This window comes from Sinocyclocheilus rhinocerous, unplaced genomic scaffold, assembly GCF_001515625.1.
Source record: "Sinocyclocheilus rhinocerous isolate Xijiao unplaced genomic scaffold, SAMN03320098_v1.1 scaffold192, whole genome shotgun sequence".
In the NCBI taxonomy this organism is placed as follows: Eukaryota; Metazoa; Chordata; class Actinopteri; order Cypriniformes; family Cyprinidae; genus Sinocyclocheilus; species Sinocyclocheilus rhinocerous.
This window is the reverse complement of record NW_015627892.1, coordinates 816,547-839,133: the sequence shown is the minus strand read 5'-3', so window position 1 is coordinate 839,133 and position 22,587 is coordinate 816,547. Positions and strand designations below refer to the sequence as shown.

At 35.8% G+C, this 22,587-nt stretch overlaps 1 protein-coding gene across 1 annotated transcript in view; it reads left to right on the top strand.

Annotated features, from left to right (window-relative positions):
• LOC107736906 (whirlin-like) overlaps nt 1–22,587 on the top strand; it is an 81,822-nt gene that overhangs the window by 50,553 nt on the left and 8,682 nt on the right. The window contains exons 4-7 of the mRNA XM_016548295.1: nt 8,470–8,678; nt 10,057–10,093; nt 17,310–17,522; nt 18,342–18,554. Coding sequence (XP_016403781.1) covers nt 8,470–8,678; nt 10,057–10,093; nt 17,310–17,522; nt 18,342–18,554 — 672 coding nt within the window. The remainder of the gene's footprint in view (nt 1–8,469; nt 8,679–10,056; nt 10,094–17,309; nt 17,523–18,341; nt 18,555–22,587) is intronic.

Genomic DNA, 22,587 nt, shown 5'->3' with positions numbered 1-22,587 from the left:
ATTTGATGCAAAGGTGATATAATACAAAGAATAGTGTTATAAATGTAGATACATTTAAAAAAAAAAAATACAAATATGAAAAACTTTCAAGGATTTATGATGCTGATGACCGTTAAAAACGTCATCACAGTCTTGTGAAAAGGGTTGGCAAGATGTGGGCAAAAGCTTTTTATGGTTTACAGTAAGGATGCATATGTACTGCGGATGCAGGTTTACCAAACAGGACCCGTGCAGGACCCTGCTTTAAACTGCTTTACGTCTCTCCGTCAGATAACCTCACCTGTATAATGCGCCATTTACAGGTATTTCCCTAAACCGACACACAGCTCATATATTTTTTCGCCATGGGGTGAGAACCTAATGACTATGAAAACGATTGTTTATTTTAGATAATTATTATTTTATTTCAGTTAGTTTTGCAGTAACTGTTGTTAGTTTCGTTTCGTTTTAGTTTTTCATTTATTTTTATGTTTTTATTTTATTTCAGTTTACGAAAATGTTTTTTGTCCAATCGTTTTCGTCTTAGTTTTCGTTTTCGTTTACGAAAATAACCTTGCTACACAACAGCAATATAGCATTTTGTGACACCCATTCTTATTGGAAGAATTAGCTTGTTACATTTTGAAAAGAGCTGCTGAAAAATGTCCAAGCCTGCATTCATTTCTTCCTTCAGTAGAACGCAAAATAAGATATTTTGAAAAATGTCTCTGAAAAGTGATCTTTGTCTATATTGAACAATACAAGTCAATGGGTTCCAATATTGTTTGGACTCAAACTTCTTCAAAATATCTTTGTTTATTCCACGCTCCCATAGAGGAATGTGCTTATCACACTCAGGACAGTCGTGATGGATGAATTTAGTCCTATCTCTGAAATGATTATGACGGCAGTAGCACTTTCTTCCTCAGGCAACACCTGCACTTGTTTGCAAACAGTATCTGTTGTCTTATCTCACTCCTTGCCTTTATCTTTATCTCCAGCCCTGGGGTTTAGGAGGTTGAACCCGAGATGTAGAATGTTAGAGGTCTTCGAGGCAGATGCAGCTCGTAGAGGTTTAATTGGATGGAATAATGTGCTTGCACACTGAGCGGTATCTCAGCCTCAGTGTCACAGAGCACAAAACCCCTACTGACCCCTGAAGAGCTGGAGTTAATCAGTGTATATTAACTGAAGCCGCAGCCTCTGTTTCTGTTTTTGTCTTCCTCCTATCTTGAAAGTGCTTTTCTGCAGTGTTGTTCTTTAATTTTTATGTATATGTCTTAATGTCTGTGCTCGCTCTATTGTAGTCTCACTTTGGGCTGCTCTTCTATAAATGTACTAAATGGATAATGAGCAATACAATTAAGGCACTTTTTGGCTGCAGGATGGTAAGACACTTACTGGGAGCGGTATTGTAGTTTGTAACAGTCAAATTACTAAAACCATAAAAAGGATAAAGGCTTTTTAGGACTTAATTTGTTTAACTGAGTTTTTAGTGAAACTCGACCTATTGTCAACCTGAGGCCTGAGATTCAGGCACAGTTCCTTTGAAGTTTTTTCATTCAGTAAATCAGATGCTGTTTCTTTCTCGCCTATTTCTCTCTTTCTCATAGATATTTAACTTTATTTTATTTAGACACCATTGTTTTATATTTATTTTATTGCATTTTTAAACTGTCAAGTAAATTCAATGAAACAAAATTTGATTTTATTTTGTATTTTATTTTATTTTATTTTAGTAAATTCAATTTACTAATGTAAATTTAAAGTAAATTCAGTGAAACCTTTTTATTTATTTATTTTTTTTATTAAGAAATTAATATTAATAATATGAATTAAATGAAATAAAATAAAAAGTTTTTTTATTTTACTGTATTTTGTATTTTATTTTATTTAGTTTGAAAAGCAATCTTTTTCTTAGAATCCATCGTTCTCTTCTCTCTATTTTTTTTTTTTACTGTCAAGTAAATTCAATTAAACTTGCCAAGATTTTTATGCTAATGCTAAAAATGCTGGAAACTGATCTTTAAGGTAAAATCATATAAGATTGCCCTTTCAGATTCCTAATCACAGGACCTCAGAGACTCTTTAAGTGCGTTTTTGTACTTGCAAATGACACACAGAATTGCCTGAATGTCTGTAATCTGCAGTCAGATGTCCCTTGACCTTTGCCCAACGTGCTTTTCACCTTAATACTATTTTATAGCTCTTACGTTTTGAAGCTGTCATGATTCTTATCAGTCATATTGAGTGCCGGTCCCTTCTCTATTTAGCTGTCCACCCTGTGTCACATAAAGCCAATTCACTTTGGTCCTTGAGGAGTTGAGAAGAAAGTCATTTGCTGTGGAAACTTTTGCTCAGGGGAGTCGTACACTTTCATTGTGATATTTGGGGAGATTTTCAGTTGCAAGTTTTCAGCTCTTTTGATCTTTTTCTGTCTTAACCAGGAAGCACATAGCCATATCCATAGACTGATACCCAGAGGCAGTCTTTCAGAAGAGGAGGCTGTTCATCACAAGAAAAATCCCTCCGGACTAATAAAAGCCTTTTAGAGTGTGAACGTGATTACTTTTGCATATTTGTAATCCATTTTGAAATGGTCACGCCTCTGTGTGATTGACAAATACGGTAGTTTTACGGAAGAAGGGTCTGGACTTGGGCGGGTCTGTCTGTATGGCTGCTCCTGTCACTGTGAGTTAGTATTACTCAAACTTTAAGTACTCTTGGTGTAGCCATAAGTCTTAAACAGCCATTAAGTACAATGATGAATGAATGAACGGATGGGGTAAGCACCACTTTGTCCGTATTCAGAGCATGACCGTTCATTAGAGAATGGCAGGAAGAAAGATGGAGAGTAAGAAGGACAGAAACAATGATTAAAACCAGTATAAAAGAATGATGACAAGACAGACTGGAAGACAAAAAGGTCAAATCTCTTATCCAAGTGACCGTATTTATCAATGAATACTACAACAAGATAAGACAAAAATTATAGATTGTTTTTATAACCTCATGTGAAATAATAAAAGAAAGCTTTGTACTCCTAAAGGGTACACATTAGTACCTTAAAGGTCTATATTAGTATTTAAAGTGTACATATTACTAACTTTTGAAAGGGTGCCATCCCAGTGACAGCTTTTGTACTTTTTTTTTTCTGAGAGTGGTATGTTTGTAGTGTAATTTACAACAGCTTCGAACGCGGCTCAACCAATCAGAATCAAGGACCGGAACTATCCGTTTTATAAAATAGCATAAAGAACATATGAATAATATAGGGTGTTTCACGGTTGAATTTAATGATTGTTTTTGTGAATATTAAAATATCTTCAGGTAATTGAGTTCATTTTCATTTTAAAATTGAAAAGTAGCAATGTATTCTGGCAATTTTTTATTTTTTGGCAAATTTTTTTTATTTGATTTTTATAGTTTCAGAAGTAATCTATTGCTTATAATCCATCATTCTCTACAATGTAAATTTCATTTTTTAACTGTCAAGTAAATTCAGTGAAACTTGACTAATATTTATTTGATTGTACCTTTGTATTATGTTGTTATTTCTTAGAATCCATCATTCCCTTTCTAATTAATTGCATATTTTACTGTCAGATAAATTCAGTAAGACTTGTCAAGAAAAATAGCATAAAGAGCATAAGAGTTGTCTATAAAAATTATAGAATATATATATAGAATATATAAATAATATAGTGTCATAGTTAAATTTCATGATTGTTGTTAAAAGTATCAAAGTATATGGATTTTTTTAATATACTTGGGGGGGGGGGCTTTATTTATTTATTTATTTATTTTATGTTTTACCAGACCAGTGACTGATTTTAGTGGAAGGCTTATAAAAGCATATGCTTCTTTTAACAGTATTGCATTTTAACAGTTATATTTTTTATCTGCTTGCTGCATCTGATGTTGTAGCTCATATACTTTTTTATGGATTCTATTTCTCTGCATATCTAGACTGATCATTCACATGGGGTTTACAACTTAGGCAAATGGCTAAAAAAAAATGTGTTTGGGTTCCCATGAAGCACGAGAAACAAAACAACTGCCATTGAGTTGAATGAAATTGCTAACGGATAGCTTTCCCCATGCCTATCTAAAGCAATTTAAAGTTTTTTAGAAAATAGTATTAAAAAACACACTCCAAACACACGCACAACAGCAACCTCGCAGGTGACTCAGTGAGCATGTTTAAAGATGGAAATTTATAGTCTTGTATTTGGCTTACAGCTGCAACCTCTAAACTACTTTGCTAAATGAAGATTGAATGATGCACTATGCTCTGGCGTTTGACGTAACAGTAGAGCAGATGTTATTCCTCTCACAGACCTGGATTTGTAACAAAGCATTATTGCTGTGTGCATTAGCCACTGTTTCTGATTGCTGTCCGGATATTGGAGCATTTTGGGGGAAGCAAGCAGCCAAGCTGTCTTCTCTTCCATCATCTTCTTCCTCCTCCATCACTATAGAGAAGCAGGAAAGAGAGAAATGTCAGGGATGCTGTGGTCGGGGCAGGCGTTATTCCAAAATACCTAGTATTTTTCTTAGGGATACACCGAATATTCGGCAACCGAAATTATTCGAATAAGCGAAAAGGCCGAATAATATGAACCGAACAATGATGAACGCGATCAAATAGAGGCACGCACTAATGCAGCAAACATGTCGACAGTGTGAAAGTATTTAAAACTATCAGAGAAAGACGCAGAAATCATTACAAGCGTGACGCACCGACAGCGAGAGACTGTTTAGTGCTGCATCACGTCTCCAATGAGAAGAAGAGGTGGCTAATGCTGGTGGTTAGGTTACTGTATGATGATTGAAATCGCGAAATTACCTCAAACGATTAGTAAACTGCTGAATGTTATATTTTCTAATGCATGCACGAATTGCGGCTTTGTTGGTATAATGTCTGCTAGAATGTTAAAAAAATGTTCAGTGTTAAGTACAAATTTTTAAATTGTTGTTTTGTAATTGATTTTTTATTTGAAAAGCAGGACAAAACAGTAAAAAGCACATTTTGGCAATTTAATTAATGCAATTGTGAAAAAAATGGCAAAATAGGCCTACATGGGGGAAAAATGTGAAAAACCGTGTTCGGTATTCGGCCTTCGGCCCAGTGTTTCATTTTGTTCGGCTTCGGCCTAGAATTTTCATTTCGGTGCATCCCTAATTTTCCTCATTCACTCTCAAGGTCCTTCACACTGACAGCAATGAAATCTCTGGAGGCCTCCCAGAATTTTCTGTTGACTTCTTGTCGATTGCTCAACTTTCTAGTCAACTGTCTTTACTCCTATCGGTAGTCGCAGCATCACGTCGCTGCTCATTTGCATTAAGATGTCTCTCGTGTTGTTGAAAATCGACATTGCTCGTTGAAAACGAATGACTGCCGGTTGTTTTGCAGCTACAAAACGCTGTCGTTCCTTCACTGACAGGGTGTGCAAAATGCAGTGAAAGGAAAAAAGATGGAGGGATTTGAAAAAAGAAAGAAAGAGCCTAGATGGTAATGTAAACATGATGATTATTCATCTTCATCCTGCTTGATAATACTCCCCACGTGATTCCAGGGCAGGACAGATGATGTTGAGGGGTTCAGAGGAGATTAAATGGCAGGTGGCTTTTTCTCTCTATCTTTCTGTAAATATAAATCATTATTTTTATTTAAATAAAATTTTGTAAAAAAATGTTTTTGGATTGTTTGTTGCCAAACTTTGCTTTTAGGTGCTAAATCTAAATGAAACATCTAGATTACAGTTCTTGATCGTGCAATAACTGTTCAATTTTTAAAAAGTTTCCTAAACAGTTTTTTTTAGTATAGTTCTTTTTAAGTAGCTTTGTTATGTGCTTTTTTTTATTAGTTTTCAAAAACATATATAGCTATACATCTTTCATTTTTATAGCTTTAGACTATAGCTTTATTTCAGTTCAGTTCATGTGGACTACTTTTATGATGCGTTCAAGGTGTTTTGTCCTTTTTGCAATTTTTCATAGCCATTTATAGCACTTTTTTGTATATATAAAAAAAAAAAGCAGCATGGACATTCTTGAGAATTTCTCGTTTTGACTTTTTCAGAAGAAAAATAAAGTCATACAGGTTTGAAACGACTTAAATTTTTGGTGAACTATTTTCTTAAGTCTTTTCAAGGGTTCTCTCTCACATTCCTCAGTGGTTTGATGTGTTTCCAGTAATAACCATATATGGTATCTCAAGCGTTTGAACACTCTGGAGTTATACACTGAAAAGAAATGCCAGGAGATAAACCAGAGTTAATGATCTGCTGTTTCGCTAGAGAAAGCAAGAGCCCATATCTGCCGCGTTGATTTCAAATACCTCTCTTGTGTTCTTTGGGAAAACAAAGCTGTATTGTGTCCAAATTGATAAACACCATAATTTATTAATATCATGATTACTGCGAAGCCTCTTTAATTACCCTCAAGCGTCTTTGGGTGGGCAGAGGGGCAGGCTGGGTATTCATCCATAAAGAGAGCTGGAATGAAACTGTGAGATGAGTGATGAAAGCAGGATAAAGAGAAATGGAGCCAGTTTGCTGTTGTGACGAGTTAATCCCACAGTAAGAGTTTCAAAATAGAAATATTTTACTCCGAGCTGGCCTGACAAAAGAAGAAACAATGAGTCAGATACATGAGTGACAAGTAGAAGGAGCATGGGATAAAGATAAAGAGCAGATCAACGAGTGGGAGGATGAATGGATGAGATGAGGAGACTATCAGAACTATCTAGAAGAAATGTACCACATTTGTAGCACAGGACTGAACTAAAGCTACAGCATGTCTCTGTTTTTTGGCGTCTGTTCAGTTTCTCATCCAGTACTGAGAAATGAAGTGATTGATTTAAGGCATATTACATTTACAGTAAAAGCAGGACTACATGCCTTGCCATCTAAATTGAATCTTTTTCAGTGACCATGCTGGACTGAAATAAGGAAGCAAAATGTTCCCTTTCCTTTTTTTTTATCCAATGTTTTTATACAGTTTGTAGGTTAAAGGCATTTGGAACACCATGTAGGCAATGTGTTTCAATTTAATGTAATTTAGGAGAAAAATATTTGAATGATTTTATCATGTGTATTTTAAGTATAGTATATTTTAATGTTAATATGTTAGGACATTGAGTAAATATGTTTACTTTTACTTTACTTTTAGTCATTTAGCAGACGCTTTTATCCAAAGCGACTTACAAATAAGAAAAAGTAATTAAAACTAAAAGCTAAAACTCTATAAATACTATATATATATACACACATTTAAGAAAATAAAATAAATTAAATAAAAATGACAAATGCATACAACAACATTTCAAAACTAAAACATTTAAATGAAAACAAAAAAATAAAGCTAAAAACAATTAAAACATACACAAATAAGAAAAAGTAATTAAAACGAAAAGCTAAAAGCTTTTAAGAAAATAAAAGAAATTAAATAAAAATGACAAATGCATACAACAACATTTCAAAACTAAAACATTAAATCAATGTATGCTTCAGACACGGGTCACGACGAGGCGTTCCCCATAGCGACCCCTAGAGGACGTAGTGTCTCGTTCCCTACTCAGGGAACCATGGTTACATAAGTAACCTGAGACGTTCTTTTTAATTAGTTTAACAAAACTCAAATTGAGTTCAGCTGGACACACTTTCCTGTTTATCCCAACAAATGGCCAAGCAAAGCGCACGACACTGACAAGATACGCGATACAGTACGAGACCAAACGCCATTTCAGCACGTCTCCACAGTAAACAAAACAAGCGTTTCCTAGCAACGACAACTGCGCTAAACACTGAGACAAGAAATAAATACACTTACTCACTTGTTTAATGCAATGATTTAAAAAAATTATTTAAATTATTACAGTTTAATTTTTTATTCTGCTCTCTAAACGCTGGATATTATGAGATGATTTTTTTTCTAATTGTAATCGTATCCTTCATAAGGCAGATATTTTTTAAAGTGACGTGACATTAAATTCTCAAGCAACATATTGCCTTTACAATGTCTTTTTTTTTAGACAAATATTGAGCTACTTTATATTTTAGGAAGGGGCCCCTTGCAAAAGAATCATCATGTTTGGGGGTCCTTGGGAATAAACGTTTTGTATTATTTTTTATATTATAGTGTTCATTAATATTTTAGCTTTTATTTTTATATGTTATGTTTTCATTTTAATTTTACTCTTTTTGTATTCTCTTTATAAGGTGGGCATGAATATTTCAAATGTGTTTGTCTATGAGTACGTTCTTTTCAGTCAGTCATCACAATTTTGCCTTTCTATTTATCTCATCAAATCCTTCTCTACTGTTTCACAAATTTGACCTGACCACACCACTCTACCATATTTGACATCTGGATGTCCAGACTGCTCCGTCTCCGGCCTCATCACAACCCCCCTTTACCTCCTACCCTGCTCTACCACCACCGGCCCACCCACCTTCTCCTCAATCTGCTCCATCATCTCCACAGGTCGGGGATCAGATTCTGGAGGTTAATGGACGAAGTTTCCTCAGCATCCCACATGATGAGGCTGTACGAGTGCTGAAGTCTTCACAGCACCTGATGATGACGGTGAAGGATGTCGGGCGACTGCCACATGCCCGCACCGTAGTGGGTGAGACAAAGTGGATCACAAGCTCACAGATTACCGACAGCTCGGCCAGCAGCAGTATCACAGGGTGAGTGAAAGGGGGTGATGAGAATGTGTGGAAACATGGAAAGTGTGAGAGTTAAAGGAGTCATATGCATAGAAGGGAAAGCTAGTTCATTCCTGGATGAATCAGTGTTTTTGAATATAAATATTTCAGCCAAAAGGCTGAAAAATATTGCAAGATATTTTTTGCTTTGCTAAATCTGATTTGTCAGATTGCGCTGCTCACCCTCAGGCCATCCAAGATGTTGATATGTTTTTTTTTCATCAGATCAGATTTGGAGAAATTTAGCATTACATCACTTGCTCACCAATGGGTCCTCTGCAGTGAATGGGTGCCGTCAGAATGAGAATCCAAATCAAGCTGGTGGTCTGGGGTACGAGCTCAATCCAAAGCCAAGGGCGGAACTGGCACAGGGAAGTATTGTACCTGTCATTGTTACTGACCAAATTGACAATTTGATAAATAGCTGTTCTTGATATGACTGCAAAATGCTTGCAGAGTACATTTACATTTACATTTACATTTAGACATTTAGCAGACGCTTTTATCCAAAGCGACTTACAATTGGGGGATACATAAAGCGATTCTTCTTAAAAGAGGCAAACAGATACAGGAAGTGCTTGTAATACCAAGTTTTTAGACATTGTAATACAGTAATACAGTAGTAATACAGAGACACGAAGCACAGCTATGTTGGAAAGCGGTTGTCTTGCACAATGTTCAATTATACAGTTTAGTGATCATTATACAAACATTTTTGACCAGAGATTGACCATTCAGCTGTGTGATAATGTAATGTGATGTAATGTAATATGTAGGAATATATGAGAATTTAACCCCACTGTTAAAAATATAGTAAAAACACTAATATTGTGAAATATTATTACAATTTAAAATAAAAATAACTATTTTATGTTTTAATGCATTTTAAAATTTAAAAATATATATTTTAATTTATTCAGCAGCCATTGCTTCTGAGTCACTAAATCCTTCAGAAATCATTCTAATATGCTGATTTGGTGCCCAAGAAACATTTCTTATTATTACTTATCAGTGTTGAAAACAGTTGTGCTGCTTAATATTTTTGTGGAAACTGGGATACATTTTTTTTTAAGATTCTTTGCTTAGTAGAGAATTCAAAAGAACAGCATTTATTTGAAATATTTTATAACAATTTAAAAGTTTTTGTCACTTCTAATCAAACCAAAACAATGGCCCATCATTTTCCCTTAGGCATCCAGACCTGATCGAATGCTTAACTCTAAAACCAGAAGCTAGATCAGTTTTGTACATGGCAAGTGTGTCAGAGTCTCTGTATGACTCTACATCTGTTTGTGGATGTCCGAAGGGGTTGTAGAGCATGTATGGTATTGATTTCTCCATGTTTACCTCTCTCACATAGACTCTCTCTGGACCAGGGAGCATCAGCATCAGGAAAGGTGAGTACTTTGTTTCTATATTTGAACAGAATGTTCTCCACTGTTTGGTTTTAGCAGCGTTAAAAGAGTGAGTGAAATGGTGAAGGTGGTTTTTGAATGGCTCTCTGCAAATCCTGGTGAGCTCCAGACCGTTTAGGATAGTTGTACCTTTTTTATTGTCATAATAGAGTTGAGATTTAAAACGATTACAATTATTTGCTGAGCCTCTAAATGAAGATAATTAGTTACAGTACTACATTAATAATTATAGACATTACAAAAGTATTTTGCTCACTCAAAGACACTTTGTACGTGCCAGAGCTTGATCAGAACATACTTCTGAAAATGCTGTATACTTTTTGAACACTTCTCTGCAGTACATGAAAGATATATTCATTTTTAAAAGGTACAGAGTTCAAAAGGTACTGAATAACAGGAATGCAACCTAATCAAATGCCTCCAGGATCTTTTTTGCAGGTCTATTTATGTTCAAAGAGCCTCTCTTTTGTCCTCCATAGTGAGGATATATTGTTGTTATGCAAATGAGCCATAGTCAGTGATTAAGCTGCATAATAGATCAGACTCCTGATTTTGCAGTGCTTTGATAACCTGAACTAAACCTGAATTAAAGAACTTACCTTAGCCAGACTAATCGCAAGAGAAAAGGAGTCTGAATCACAGATCATTTCATATTTGCTCACATATCATTGTCGGTTGATATGGGAACGGGGGGATTGTGGCTCTTACTCTAGCTAGGCAATCGCACACTTGTTCTTGTACTGCGGCTGCAAAGAAAGAGGACGTTTGTGAGCAGAATGAGGAGAACAGAAGAACTGAAAGACATAGGAAGGACAAGAGATGGAAGAGAATGGGATGAGAGAGGAAGGTGTTATCGCTGTAAATTATCGTCTTGGTCTGGGTAAAGAGAGTGTCAGGTAGACGCTGCCAAGAGGCTTTGATCCCCCCGGGCATATGGTATCCAAGGTGATCTGTATTCAGACTGGTTTCCGCAAAAGACACATGCACTTAACATTCTTACCATCACTGTGTGTTTGTAAGACTCGTGTAGAGCTATACTGTAATATATATGAGAGAACAGGAAATAATAGAAGGGTCAGTCTGGTATGCGGTACCTTTTGAATTGCGACTTTTAGAAAATGAATAAGCTAAAATAAGTATTTCTATAAAAGCATATACCACACTTTCAGATATGTTTTGATCAAGATCAGGTACTTAAACTTGATTAAGTAAAGTATTAAAGTTAGTAATTGGCAATAAAAACATGTTTTGTTTAAACGTTCTTCTGTTTAGGAAATTAAGGAACACCTGGAATATATTTTAGCAAATTGCCAGTTTAATTAGAGTAGCATCTGGGGACACAGCAAAAATATTAGTGAATTTATTTAAAATTATTACTTTGTTTTGATAAGTGAAAACAAACTAATATAATTTCGATCTATAAAAATTGTGAGTATAATATTTATGAAGTGTATCAAAGGAGTAGTTTATCCCCAAAGAGCTTTGAGTTTATTTACTTTAGCAATACTAAGATTGAATTAATGCAGATAAACACATAAATACAAAACACTTGAGAAATATAAAAACAAAAATTCAAAACATATTCAATAATACTACACCAAATAATAATAAAAAGATATACATTTGTGCACACACATCCATACACACACATCCAATAAAAATAGAGATTTTTATTTTTTATAAAATAAGAATTCTGTCATCCTTTCCTCAACCTCATGTCATTCCAAAACCTATATGACTTTATTTCTACTGTGAACATAAAAGGAGATATTTTGAGAAATATCTGGTAACCAAAATAATGGCAACCAAAACTGTTTGATGAGAAATGAAGGCATAATATTCATTTCTGAGTGAACTATCTCTTTAAGATATATACGTTAGATATACATGAAAATGGCCTTCATAACAGGAATAACTCTTATGAAGAATGAAAAAATATGGATAGAATAGAGGGCAAGAGTAGAAGACATAAAAAGACAGGATAGGATAAGACAAGAGGTGGTGAGAATGTGAAAAGGAAAAAAAACAAGCAAGGTGACCCACTCGATGTACAGGGCTTTACAAGGTCCTCCTCTAAGCCGAGGTTTATGCACAAAACAATGGATTCCTATAAAGTCTGGGCAGTGCGTGAGCACTAACTTATTATGACGGGGCTGATTATTGCATACAGTGGGAATGACAGGCTAAAGGACACGGTTAGATGAAGTGTCTGGGCTCATGTCTGTGGGCTCTGAGCTTTTGCAGTAAACTACTCACTTTGTATTCCAAAGACTCGCAGCTCCATGATGCTTCAGAGGACGTTGATAAGTTACATACATCAGTTTGTATGAGAAAGTCATAAATCACTCCTGATATGTAGACACAAGCGTGCAATTGTAAGTAAACACGCATACGTTATGCAGTTCCTATGAAATAACATTCAAATTACAGTTAATATTATAATTACTCACTTACTTGTGAGTTCATCACAGTAGCTGCAGTAAAAAAGCACAAACTTTGCAACAAACGTGCATTGCTTAACAGGAACAATATTTTTGTGGTGTTATAACAAATACTTTTATAGTCTCTCAGTTCCCTAAGACGATTTTCCAATGTTTGCCTGCAGAACGACCCAAGCGTATAAATTGATAATCACATAAATGCTTCATTATGTTTTCATCAGTATACATTTAAAGCTCCCTGCAGACAATTAATAATTGGTAAAGTAATTGTACGAAGCTCAGTGAAGGGTGCTTTGATTAATTGTAGGTCAGGTAGGAGCAAGTTGAACTTGTATAGGGTTCGTTTTTACTTTTCAGAAACGTTCTAAACTTTAACACGCATTCAACAGACAGAAACCAGTTCATATCTGTTGCATTTACTGCAGCTGAAACTCATTTCTGATCCAGATATTTGAGAGTGAGTTCACGTCTGGTTGTATTTTACGCTTTCTAGAAATACACTAGAAATCAAGTCACATTGATGTGGGGTCACAACTAGGATCTCGGTCATATAAGAGAACTTCTTTCTCTTCTGCAATATTACAATAATTCTGCCTCAAACGTTTTTTGCTTATTTGCAGGCCAGAATTCCTCGCTGTGTGACCTTGTCGAATGTTCGCTGAGTATGGCACTTATTTCCATTGCCTGATGTGAAATCTCTGTATATCCCAAGCGAGACTCAGCCCCCTCTTTGCCAACTCATTTCAGCTTAAACCCATTTCAGCTGCCCTCATTTTGAAGCTAATTGAATTCTCCAAATTGACATTGCCCTTTTAAGACAAGAACTAAGGTGGCCCTCAGGGGGCTCAGCACAACGGCATTAGCAAAGTAAAGAAAGCACAGTAAAATATAAAGATTGAACAATTCTGACAATGTTTTGAAAATGCGTCTGGAGGGTCGCTTGGCAAATCCCTTCAGTCCCTTCTGCAATATTACACTTAAAGGTGAAAGGTGACATATACTGTATAATTTATATTACCATAACTCTATTTAATATTTATATTGTCCTGGCAATATAAATAACATTAAATAATATTTTTATTTATTATTAAAAATTCTGCTATTATAGTTACACATTAAACTGGTATAGATAAAAGTTTTGACATAAAAAAAATTATGCACTTCAAGGCCAAGATAATTCTTGAAGGGACTGTAAAGTGCATTTTTCCTGAACTTCTACCGACACGTGCCCTGACAGGCTGTTTTTATGTTTGGATTGGTCTGTATATAAGAACGCTTGCTTATATCTCTGAGAGCTTATCTCCGGTGTGCCTTTAGGACATCTATTGACTGCGCCGCTCTGCCACTGTTCTAAAGAGAGGTGTACAAATCTATCGTCTCTTTGGGAGAGAAGTGCTCTTCGAAGCACAGGACTTAATGTAGCTCAAGAGGGAGGAAATGAAGCTCCAATTTTCGACATGGGCCATAGTCAGGCCGAAATAGTAATATCATCTGAGAACAGAGATCTTGTGCTTTGTTGAAAAGCGTAGTCATTCGCTCCATGTCGTCGGTTAGAATATTAAAACTCTGATAATGAGACAGATAGAGCTGTAACCGACAGCAGCTCCCGAACCCAAGCATTTGTCATTTTAATTAACGTCTAACCAAGGTGACACTGATCTTGATCATCTAATTATTTAATTTATTGCTCAGTGGCCTTATGTTTTAGCAGTTAGAGGTAATGTGACGGCAGGAGTTAGATTAATTTGTTTTTACATCATTTTGATGGAACAGAATGACTGAAGATGAATCTATCTATCTATCTATCTATGTATCTATATATCTGTCTGTCTGTCTGTCTGTCTGTCTATTGTTTTGTTTGTCTATCAGTCCATCCATCCATCCGTCCACCTATCTATCTATCTATCTATCTGTCTGTCTATCTATCTATCTGTCTGTCTATCTGTCTGTCCACCTATCTATCTATCTATCTATCTATCTGTCTTCTGTCTGTCTGTCTCCGTCCGTCCGTCCGTCCATCTGTCCACCTATCTATCTATCTATCTATCTGTCTGTCTGGCTGTCGTTCTGTCGCTCTATCTATCGTTCTTTCTGTCATTCTATCCATTGTTCTATCTATATCTATCTCAGAGTGTTTTTTGGTTGTGTTGATTATTATATATTGTTATAGTAATTACTGCCAGTTCCACCCCAGGATGAACTTCTCCGCACTTGCCTGACTTTCACTTTGCTTCACTTCATCCAAGGACAAGACTTCTTTCAGTCCAGAAGCATATCCCCTATAGGACACTTTATTTTATTATTTTTATATTTGCATTCTATTTTATTTGAGAGAAAATAGCTTTCCGGTCTGTATAGAGGTGAGTTATCTCAAGTTCCTTTTAGATAAAGCTCAATCTGGAGATAAATTGTCTCACTGAAGCCTTATTCAAATTCACTGGGGTGTGATATGTGGGGACACGGCTGGAGTTTCTGCTCTCTGAGTCGCAGTCGCACAATGCAGTTCTGGCAGACAAAACACTTGTTCTGATTGTGCTGTCCTAAAGTTATGATATTGATCAGCAATTATGTGTTCCTGTGATTAAAGAGGCTGTCAGTCGAGTGATGTCATAATTGGTAACCATAGAGGTTGTAACACTACTGATGGCACATGATCGATCCCATCTTGGCCGCTATCATTCTTAAGGAATTATAAAACCTCACATTTTTCTTGCTTGTTTTATTGATCATCTTTTGTTGGAGAGATTCTGCTTGAGCTTTGCTTTTTGTAATTGAGCAGTGGAGCCGATATCCCAGAGTGCTCTGGAGGGCAGGACTTTTGAACCTCTCAACATCAAACTAGACAGAAACACTTGTGTTCTCATCTGAAGAAGTCTTACAGCTAATATATATATATACTACTATTCAAAAGTTTGGGGATCAGTAAGATCTTTTTTTTTTAAAGAAATTCTTAAGCAAGGATGCATTAAGTTTATCAAAAGTGACAGTAAGAATTTACATTTGTGTTACCTCAAAGAATAAATTAAATGCTGTTCGTTTGAACTTTCTATTCATCAAAGAATTCAGCAAGTTGAAATCTACAGTTTCCACAAAAAAAATAAAATAAATATATATATATAAATATATATAAAGAAGCACTACTGTTTTAAGCATTAATAATAATAAGAAATTTTTCTTGAGCAACAAATCAGCATATTAGAATGATTTCTGAAGGATCATGTGACACTGAAGACTGGAGAGATAGCTGCTGAAAATTCAACTTTGCCATCACATGAATAAATTACATTTTAAAATATACTGAAACAGAAAACAGTTATGTTAAATAGCAAATTTGTGTTTTCACTGTATCTATATTCAAATAAATGCAGCCTTGGTGAGAATGAGAGACTTATTTAAACAACATTAAAAATCATTCTGTCCCAAACTTTAGATATATATATATATAATGAAAAAATTACAATTTAATAAAGTTAGCTTCGCTTCTGGTAAGTTTCAGACTAACACTGATCTGAGGGCTCAGTATTTATCTCATCTGCAGTGGTTGGCCACAGCAGTGTTTCAGAAACAGTTTGTTCTCCGGGTGAGGATGAATTTGAGTTCAACAGCACAGCAACCTCATGAGTTTCTAACTAAGGGAATTTATGTGAAATCGTGGGCTTTTCAGAATAAAACAAAGAGAAAGAGGAAATATAGTAAATGGCTCTCTGGACTCTGGCCCTGGTGAGAGCAATATGGTCAGGACAGCATTTTTTATTTTTTTTGTAATTGTATTATATTTAATAATTTCCTAGGTTTTTGTTCACTTTGTCAGTTTTGTTCTTAATTGCATTCTTTTTGTCTCTACCTTTGGTTTGCAGGAACAGCAAATTTCTAGACTAGTTATTCTTCAATGTCCAGTAAAGGACATTAGCCTCATGGGTCAAACCAGTCAGGGAATTTTCCTCTGAAATAGTGTGAGAATAAATGGTCTGTCATTTGATGCATCCGAAATGCATTGGTTCCTGTGGGAGTGCTGTACGATAGAGCTTATCTAACTTGCAGCGTTTAACACAAAACACACTTTGTTCTAAAGAGAAAGAAAAGAATAAGGGCAAGAATAGTTCAGGCATGATCAGCATTCACTCACCTCAACCTCCGTCTCTGTCTGTATTGATCAAGCTCAGTTCAAAGCCTTGTGTCTTTTGACGGTTTGATAACATAGACACTAGTGCTGCTTGACTGCACCTGCAAACCAGACGGCCAACAAACATGCATCTCCTCCCAACTAGTCAATAGGCTGTTCAAGCAGACAGAACTAGATCAAATGAATTTAAGGCATGCGATAAACCCCTAATCGACCCAAAGTGAACCTCAAACCAATCAAATAGGTAGGTATGTAGCAAGTACCTAGCTAGTTATAGTTTTCCAGACTAGTTTACTGAAGTGTTGTGGTGTCATCCTTTAGCTGGAGTGCTGAGCTGAGCGAAACACTGATCGATGATCATGTTGACTCTGGAGCAGTGCTTTTTTTATTAGGAGACTAATTAAAGGGAAAGCTGCTCTCAAGGAAAGAGGCTGAAACATGAGAGAGAGAAAATAGGGAGGAGGGTAAGAGACATTATGGAGATGAGATTTATGATATCAGCAGTGAACCAGAGGCTTATCCAGTGATGTTGGACGATTTCAAATGTGTGCTTTAAAGCCACGTGTCTTAATACTAGTATTAATATTGCATTTCTTCTCTTATTTGCATTTCTTCTTTTCTCTATTCTCCTCAGGGTGGCTTTTATAAAGGTGTGGCAGGATCTCAGGTGACTCTGTCCAGTTTGGTGAACCAGAGCAGGGCCATGCTGGAGGAGCAGGCCAGACATCTGCTGACCGAACCGGAGAGGCAGACCATGGGTTACTACATCCAAGAGTACCGTGATGGTCACATCGGTGTTGAGCAGCTGGTCATGGCCCTCCTTGAGCTGTTCAATACACATGCCAAGGTGGAGACTTTTACGTCAGTCTTTACATTGCTCTTCCCGAAAAAATGCATGTGATCATGTTTGGAATAATAATCTGCCACAGTTTAACAGTCTAACAGTTTTGCTCTCTACTTTATTTCTTGATTTTTTTTTTCTTGATGTATTATCATATTTTGTAGTTTCTACCAAAATCAGTATTGTTAGTTCTTGTTAATACTATAAAAAAAATATATATATATTTTAAGATTTAAAATTACTTTTGTTGTTGTTTTTTAATAAAATTGAATATTATTATTATTAATAATAATAATAATTATCATTATTATATAAATCTGAATTCATAATATATAAATAATAATAATAAATGTTAGAATGATTTCTGAAGGATCATGTGACACGGAAGAATGACTGCTGAAAATTCAGCTTTGCCAATAAAAGAATAATTTACATTTTAAACGATATTAAAATAGAAAAGCTATGTTAAATTGCAATAATTTCACAATACTACTGTGTTTTATAAAACATTAAAATCTCATTTCATCCCCAAACTTTTGAATGGTAGTGTAACTACTTTAATTTTCTGAATTTTATACACAAATCTTTTTTTCTTTTTTTTTTATTAAAGACTTTACTGGCTGAATGAATTATTATTAATAATACTCATAATGCTGACACTACCCAAAATGTCCCCAGTATATTGGGCCATCATTGTCTGGAGATTTACAGCGAGTATAACCTAATAATATATTCCCATTTATGAACATATTAAAACCCTTGAGATAAAAACAATCAACACGAGCCCGGTCACATTCACGGCTCTGGATGTGTGTGTATTTGCAGTTCTCCCTGCTGTCAGAGGTGAGGGGGCTCGTGGCCCCTCAGGATGTGGAGAGATTTGACGGCCTGGTTCTGAGACGAGAGATCGAGGCCCTGAAGGCGAGGCAAGGTGGCGGAGCTGGGTTTCAAGACTCTTTCTCCATGATTTCTTACCCTGACACACTGGCCTCCTCCTCAGCCAGCTTCATGACCAACACCACCCTCAGCTCCGCACGGGTAAGAAGAAACATCTGTGTTCAGAATGAGTTTCTATTGAATGCTTGTGCGCAATTATTATTGAATCAGACCCAGTGTCTGTATCTAGAATTTCAGGCAGGAAGTGTTTAAGGCTGTGCTTCTGTATTAGTATGGGATGAGTGGATGGCATTGTTGCTGTGTATGACATAGACATAAAAAGCTGTTCACAAAATTGGTGGGCAATTTGGCCACAATGAAGGCATTTGCAGATTACTAGGATACAAGATGAAGGGCTGTAAAGTTGCTGTGGGAAACAGCTTTTGTCCTTTCTGTTGGAGGCTTTTATGTCCATCACTCGAAACCTGTCTGTCCTCTTGTCTCACTCTGTCCAGGCATGTCTCACCTCAGCTCATCTTTGTCTCGGTGTGAAAGTGCAGCTGTTTAGATTTGTAGCCGTCTCAGTTCACAGGTCTAAACACCCAATTCCCTATCCCTCTCAATAAAACAGGAAAGACTCCTCTGGCTGATAGATATGATGGAGGTAGGTTAAACAATCTCTCGCTTACCTTTACAAAATGTACCATAGTAACCGTAGTTCCCACCAGCAAACCATAAAAATATATTACTGTCCTTACTTAAGTACTGTAGTAATATTCAGCGCAGTTTGTCCTGCACCATTTCTGCTGCAGATATGAATGATACCTCAAATGATGCAGATTATTGAGGAGAGGTGTGTTATTACTTTTCAGAGCGATTAGACTTATGATTTTTGCCCAGTGAGCGATGAAATGGCTGAAAAAAAATCATATTAACATTAAAGGAGGTACTTGAACAATACAGTATCTAGGGACTGGAATATCATAGAGACGTATGATGGGGTTTTTTCCCCAGTAACCAACCACCCAGAACACCCTAGCAACTGCATAGTAACACAAGTCCACCTAAATCACCCTAGCAACACCAATCCACTCAAAAGACCCTTGCAACTGCATAGCGACACAAAAAGATTGACCTAAAACACCCTAGCATTTGCATAGCAACACTAAAACTCCACCTGGAACACCCTATAAACTGTATAGCAACATAAACTAATCCACTCAGAAAACTACAGAAAACTAACTCCTAGCTACATAGCAACACTAAAAATCCACAAAACACATTAGCAACTGCATAACAACGCACACAAATCCACATCGACAACACAAAAAACAACCAGAGCACCTTAACAACTGCAAACACAAAACAAATCCACTCAGAACACCTTAGCAACTGCATAGCAACACAAAAAACAACCAGAGCACCATAACAACTGAAAACACAAAACAAATCTTCTCAGAACACCTTAGCAACTGCATAGCAACACAAACAAACACTATACACTCAGAACACCTTAGCAACTGCATAGCAGCCCAAAAAACAACCAGAGCACCATAACAACTGAAAACACAAAACAAATCTACTCCGAACACCTTAGCAACTGCATAGCAACTCAAACACTATACACTCAGAACACCTTAGCAACTGCATAGCAACACAAGAAAACAAACAGGCCACCTTAGCAACTCCCTTACAACCACCCACATTACCATAGAATTAAGCACCATTCAGATCCTTTTTTAAAAATTGTCATTTTTAAATACCAATTATGGATGCTTGTTTCCGCCACTGAATACAAAATAAAAAGGGTAATTATGACGCAATTCAGATTTTTCTTCAATTGTGAGTTGTAAGGTCAAAATTATGTGAAATAAACTTGCAATTGACAAGTCAATCGCAAGTTTATATTTCACAATTCTGAGAAAAGAAGTCAGAATTGCGATATATAAACTCGCATTTGGTGGAAAAAAAGTAAAAACCGCGAGAGAGTCAGAATTGCAAGTTTATATCTTGCCATTTTTACTTTATTTCTTGCAATTTTTACTTTATAACTAAAAAAAAAAGTCAGAAATGTGAGATAAAAATGATTATCTTTTATCTATTTATTTATTTTAGCTTCCATAACCAGTAAATATAACTAATAACATATTTTGGTGGAAAATATGGTTACTATGGTATTTTTTTTAAAGGTATTTTTAAAATATAAAAATGCATGTTTTTTCGGTTTGGGTGTGTCTCTAGCAAACACATATATTAAAGAATGAGTTTGCTATGATGTGGTTTTGTTTTTAATACACACTCACACATACAGGAACATAATACAGCACAGTTTATATTCTCTGCATGGATTGATCCCTCTCAAAGTCACTCATGTCTGTGTAAATGTGTGGGTTGCGTGTGTGTGTGTGTGTGTGTGTGTGTGCACTTTGGAAATAAGCGAATGTATTTGTATGCAAGCTTTGTTTGTGGCCCTCCTCTGTGGATTGGTGTTGTTGTAAGCTTGCCAGCTCTGGCTCTGGTAATTACAAGAAGCAGCGGCGGCGGTCCACACTGCAGCCCCGCAGAGCTCCTTCAGATGAAACGCTCGCTCTGGGACTCTCATCCTGGTACTGCACCTCATCAGCCATATGCAGAGCTGTCACCGCAGATAAGCCCCCACTCCCCCCCCTCCCCAGACAAAATAAAAAAAGAAGAAAAAGTGTCGCAGAGAGCGTCCTGATTTATGCTCCAGTGGAGCACAGCAGGGGATTGTGGGAAGGTGGAGGACCTGAGCCAGTACAGTGCAATGCCTTTCTGAGTCTGCTCTGCTGTCTTAGTTTGAAGGAAGGGAAGGGAACAGAACATTGTGTCCAGCCAGATTTGCTGAATGGGTCTCCAGTGGTTTGATATCATTGGCTAATTTTTGCACTTAAACGATTGTAGTTAGTATTTTTTTATTATTATTCAGCAAGTGACCGTAAATACGCATTTTGAAAATCATGGTTTCCAACAAAATATTAAGCAGCACGACTGTTTTCAACATTGATAATAATAATAATAATAAATGTTTCTTGAGCAGTGAATCAGCATATTTGTATGATTTCTGAAGAATCATCTGAAAGACTGGAGTAATGGCTGCTGAAAATTCAGCTTTGTGATTACAGGAATAATTGCATTTTAAAATATTTAAAAACAAAAAAGTTATTTTAAATTGTAATAATATTGTACTATATTAGTTTTTACTGTAGTTTTAATCAAATAAATTGGTGAGCCTTGGGTGAGTATTTCTTTCAAAGAGTTTTTTTCTTTTCTTTTCAAAACTCCAAACTTTTGAATGATAGCATATATACGTGTATGTATATTTATGAAACTGATACAAAACTTGCATAATTTTGATACAAAAATCACTGAAAATAATAACTTGCAGTTCAGTTAAAGTTAAGGGTTAAAAGTTCAGTTAATGATTCATTAGACTGATTCAATCTGGTAACTCTTTTCTCTCTCTCTTTTTTTTTTTTTGATAACTATCCATTATAAGAATTGACTCATAAGAGTAATTTGTAACGATTCATTAAAGAAACCGACTCATAAGAGTCATTTGTAACTATTCATTAAAAGAACCAAATCATCAGACTCATTCATTCATGATTCAGACTACACTGTTCATGCTGTATGGTTTTAATTCACTAAAAAAAAAAACAATCATGAGAGTCATGTGGTCATAAATTGCATTGTATACTTTTTTTTTCATGCGGCTCTTGAGGTCAGCTCAATAGCAAGACATTTCTTGCTATTATTTCACAATACACAGTCTTACTTTTGTAAGTGTGAATAAGTTATGTTGTAAATTATGCAATCTTTTACCGTGCCATAGAAAACCACTGGCATTCACTGTATGGGGCACATCATTTAACTTGTGAAAGTCATTCCATTATTTCAAATGATCTTCCTGTGAATAATTTAGAATGTATCATGAAATATAAAAGTGGCATATGTGAATTATAAATTGTACAAATATGCAGCAAAAAAGCACGATTATTATAAGAATGACAGCCAAAAAACATACAACAAATTAGTCCATAAGTGCCTCTTTTGTTAAGTGGTGAACAAGCAAATCAAGTGAATTGATGAGGCTTTGTTTTGGTGGAGGGGAGTTTTAATGAGCTGAATCTTAGGTCTGAATGCAATCAACCGTCAACGTCACAAAACACCTCCC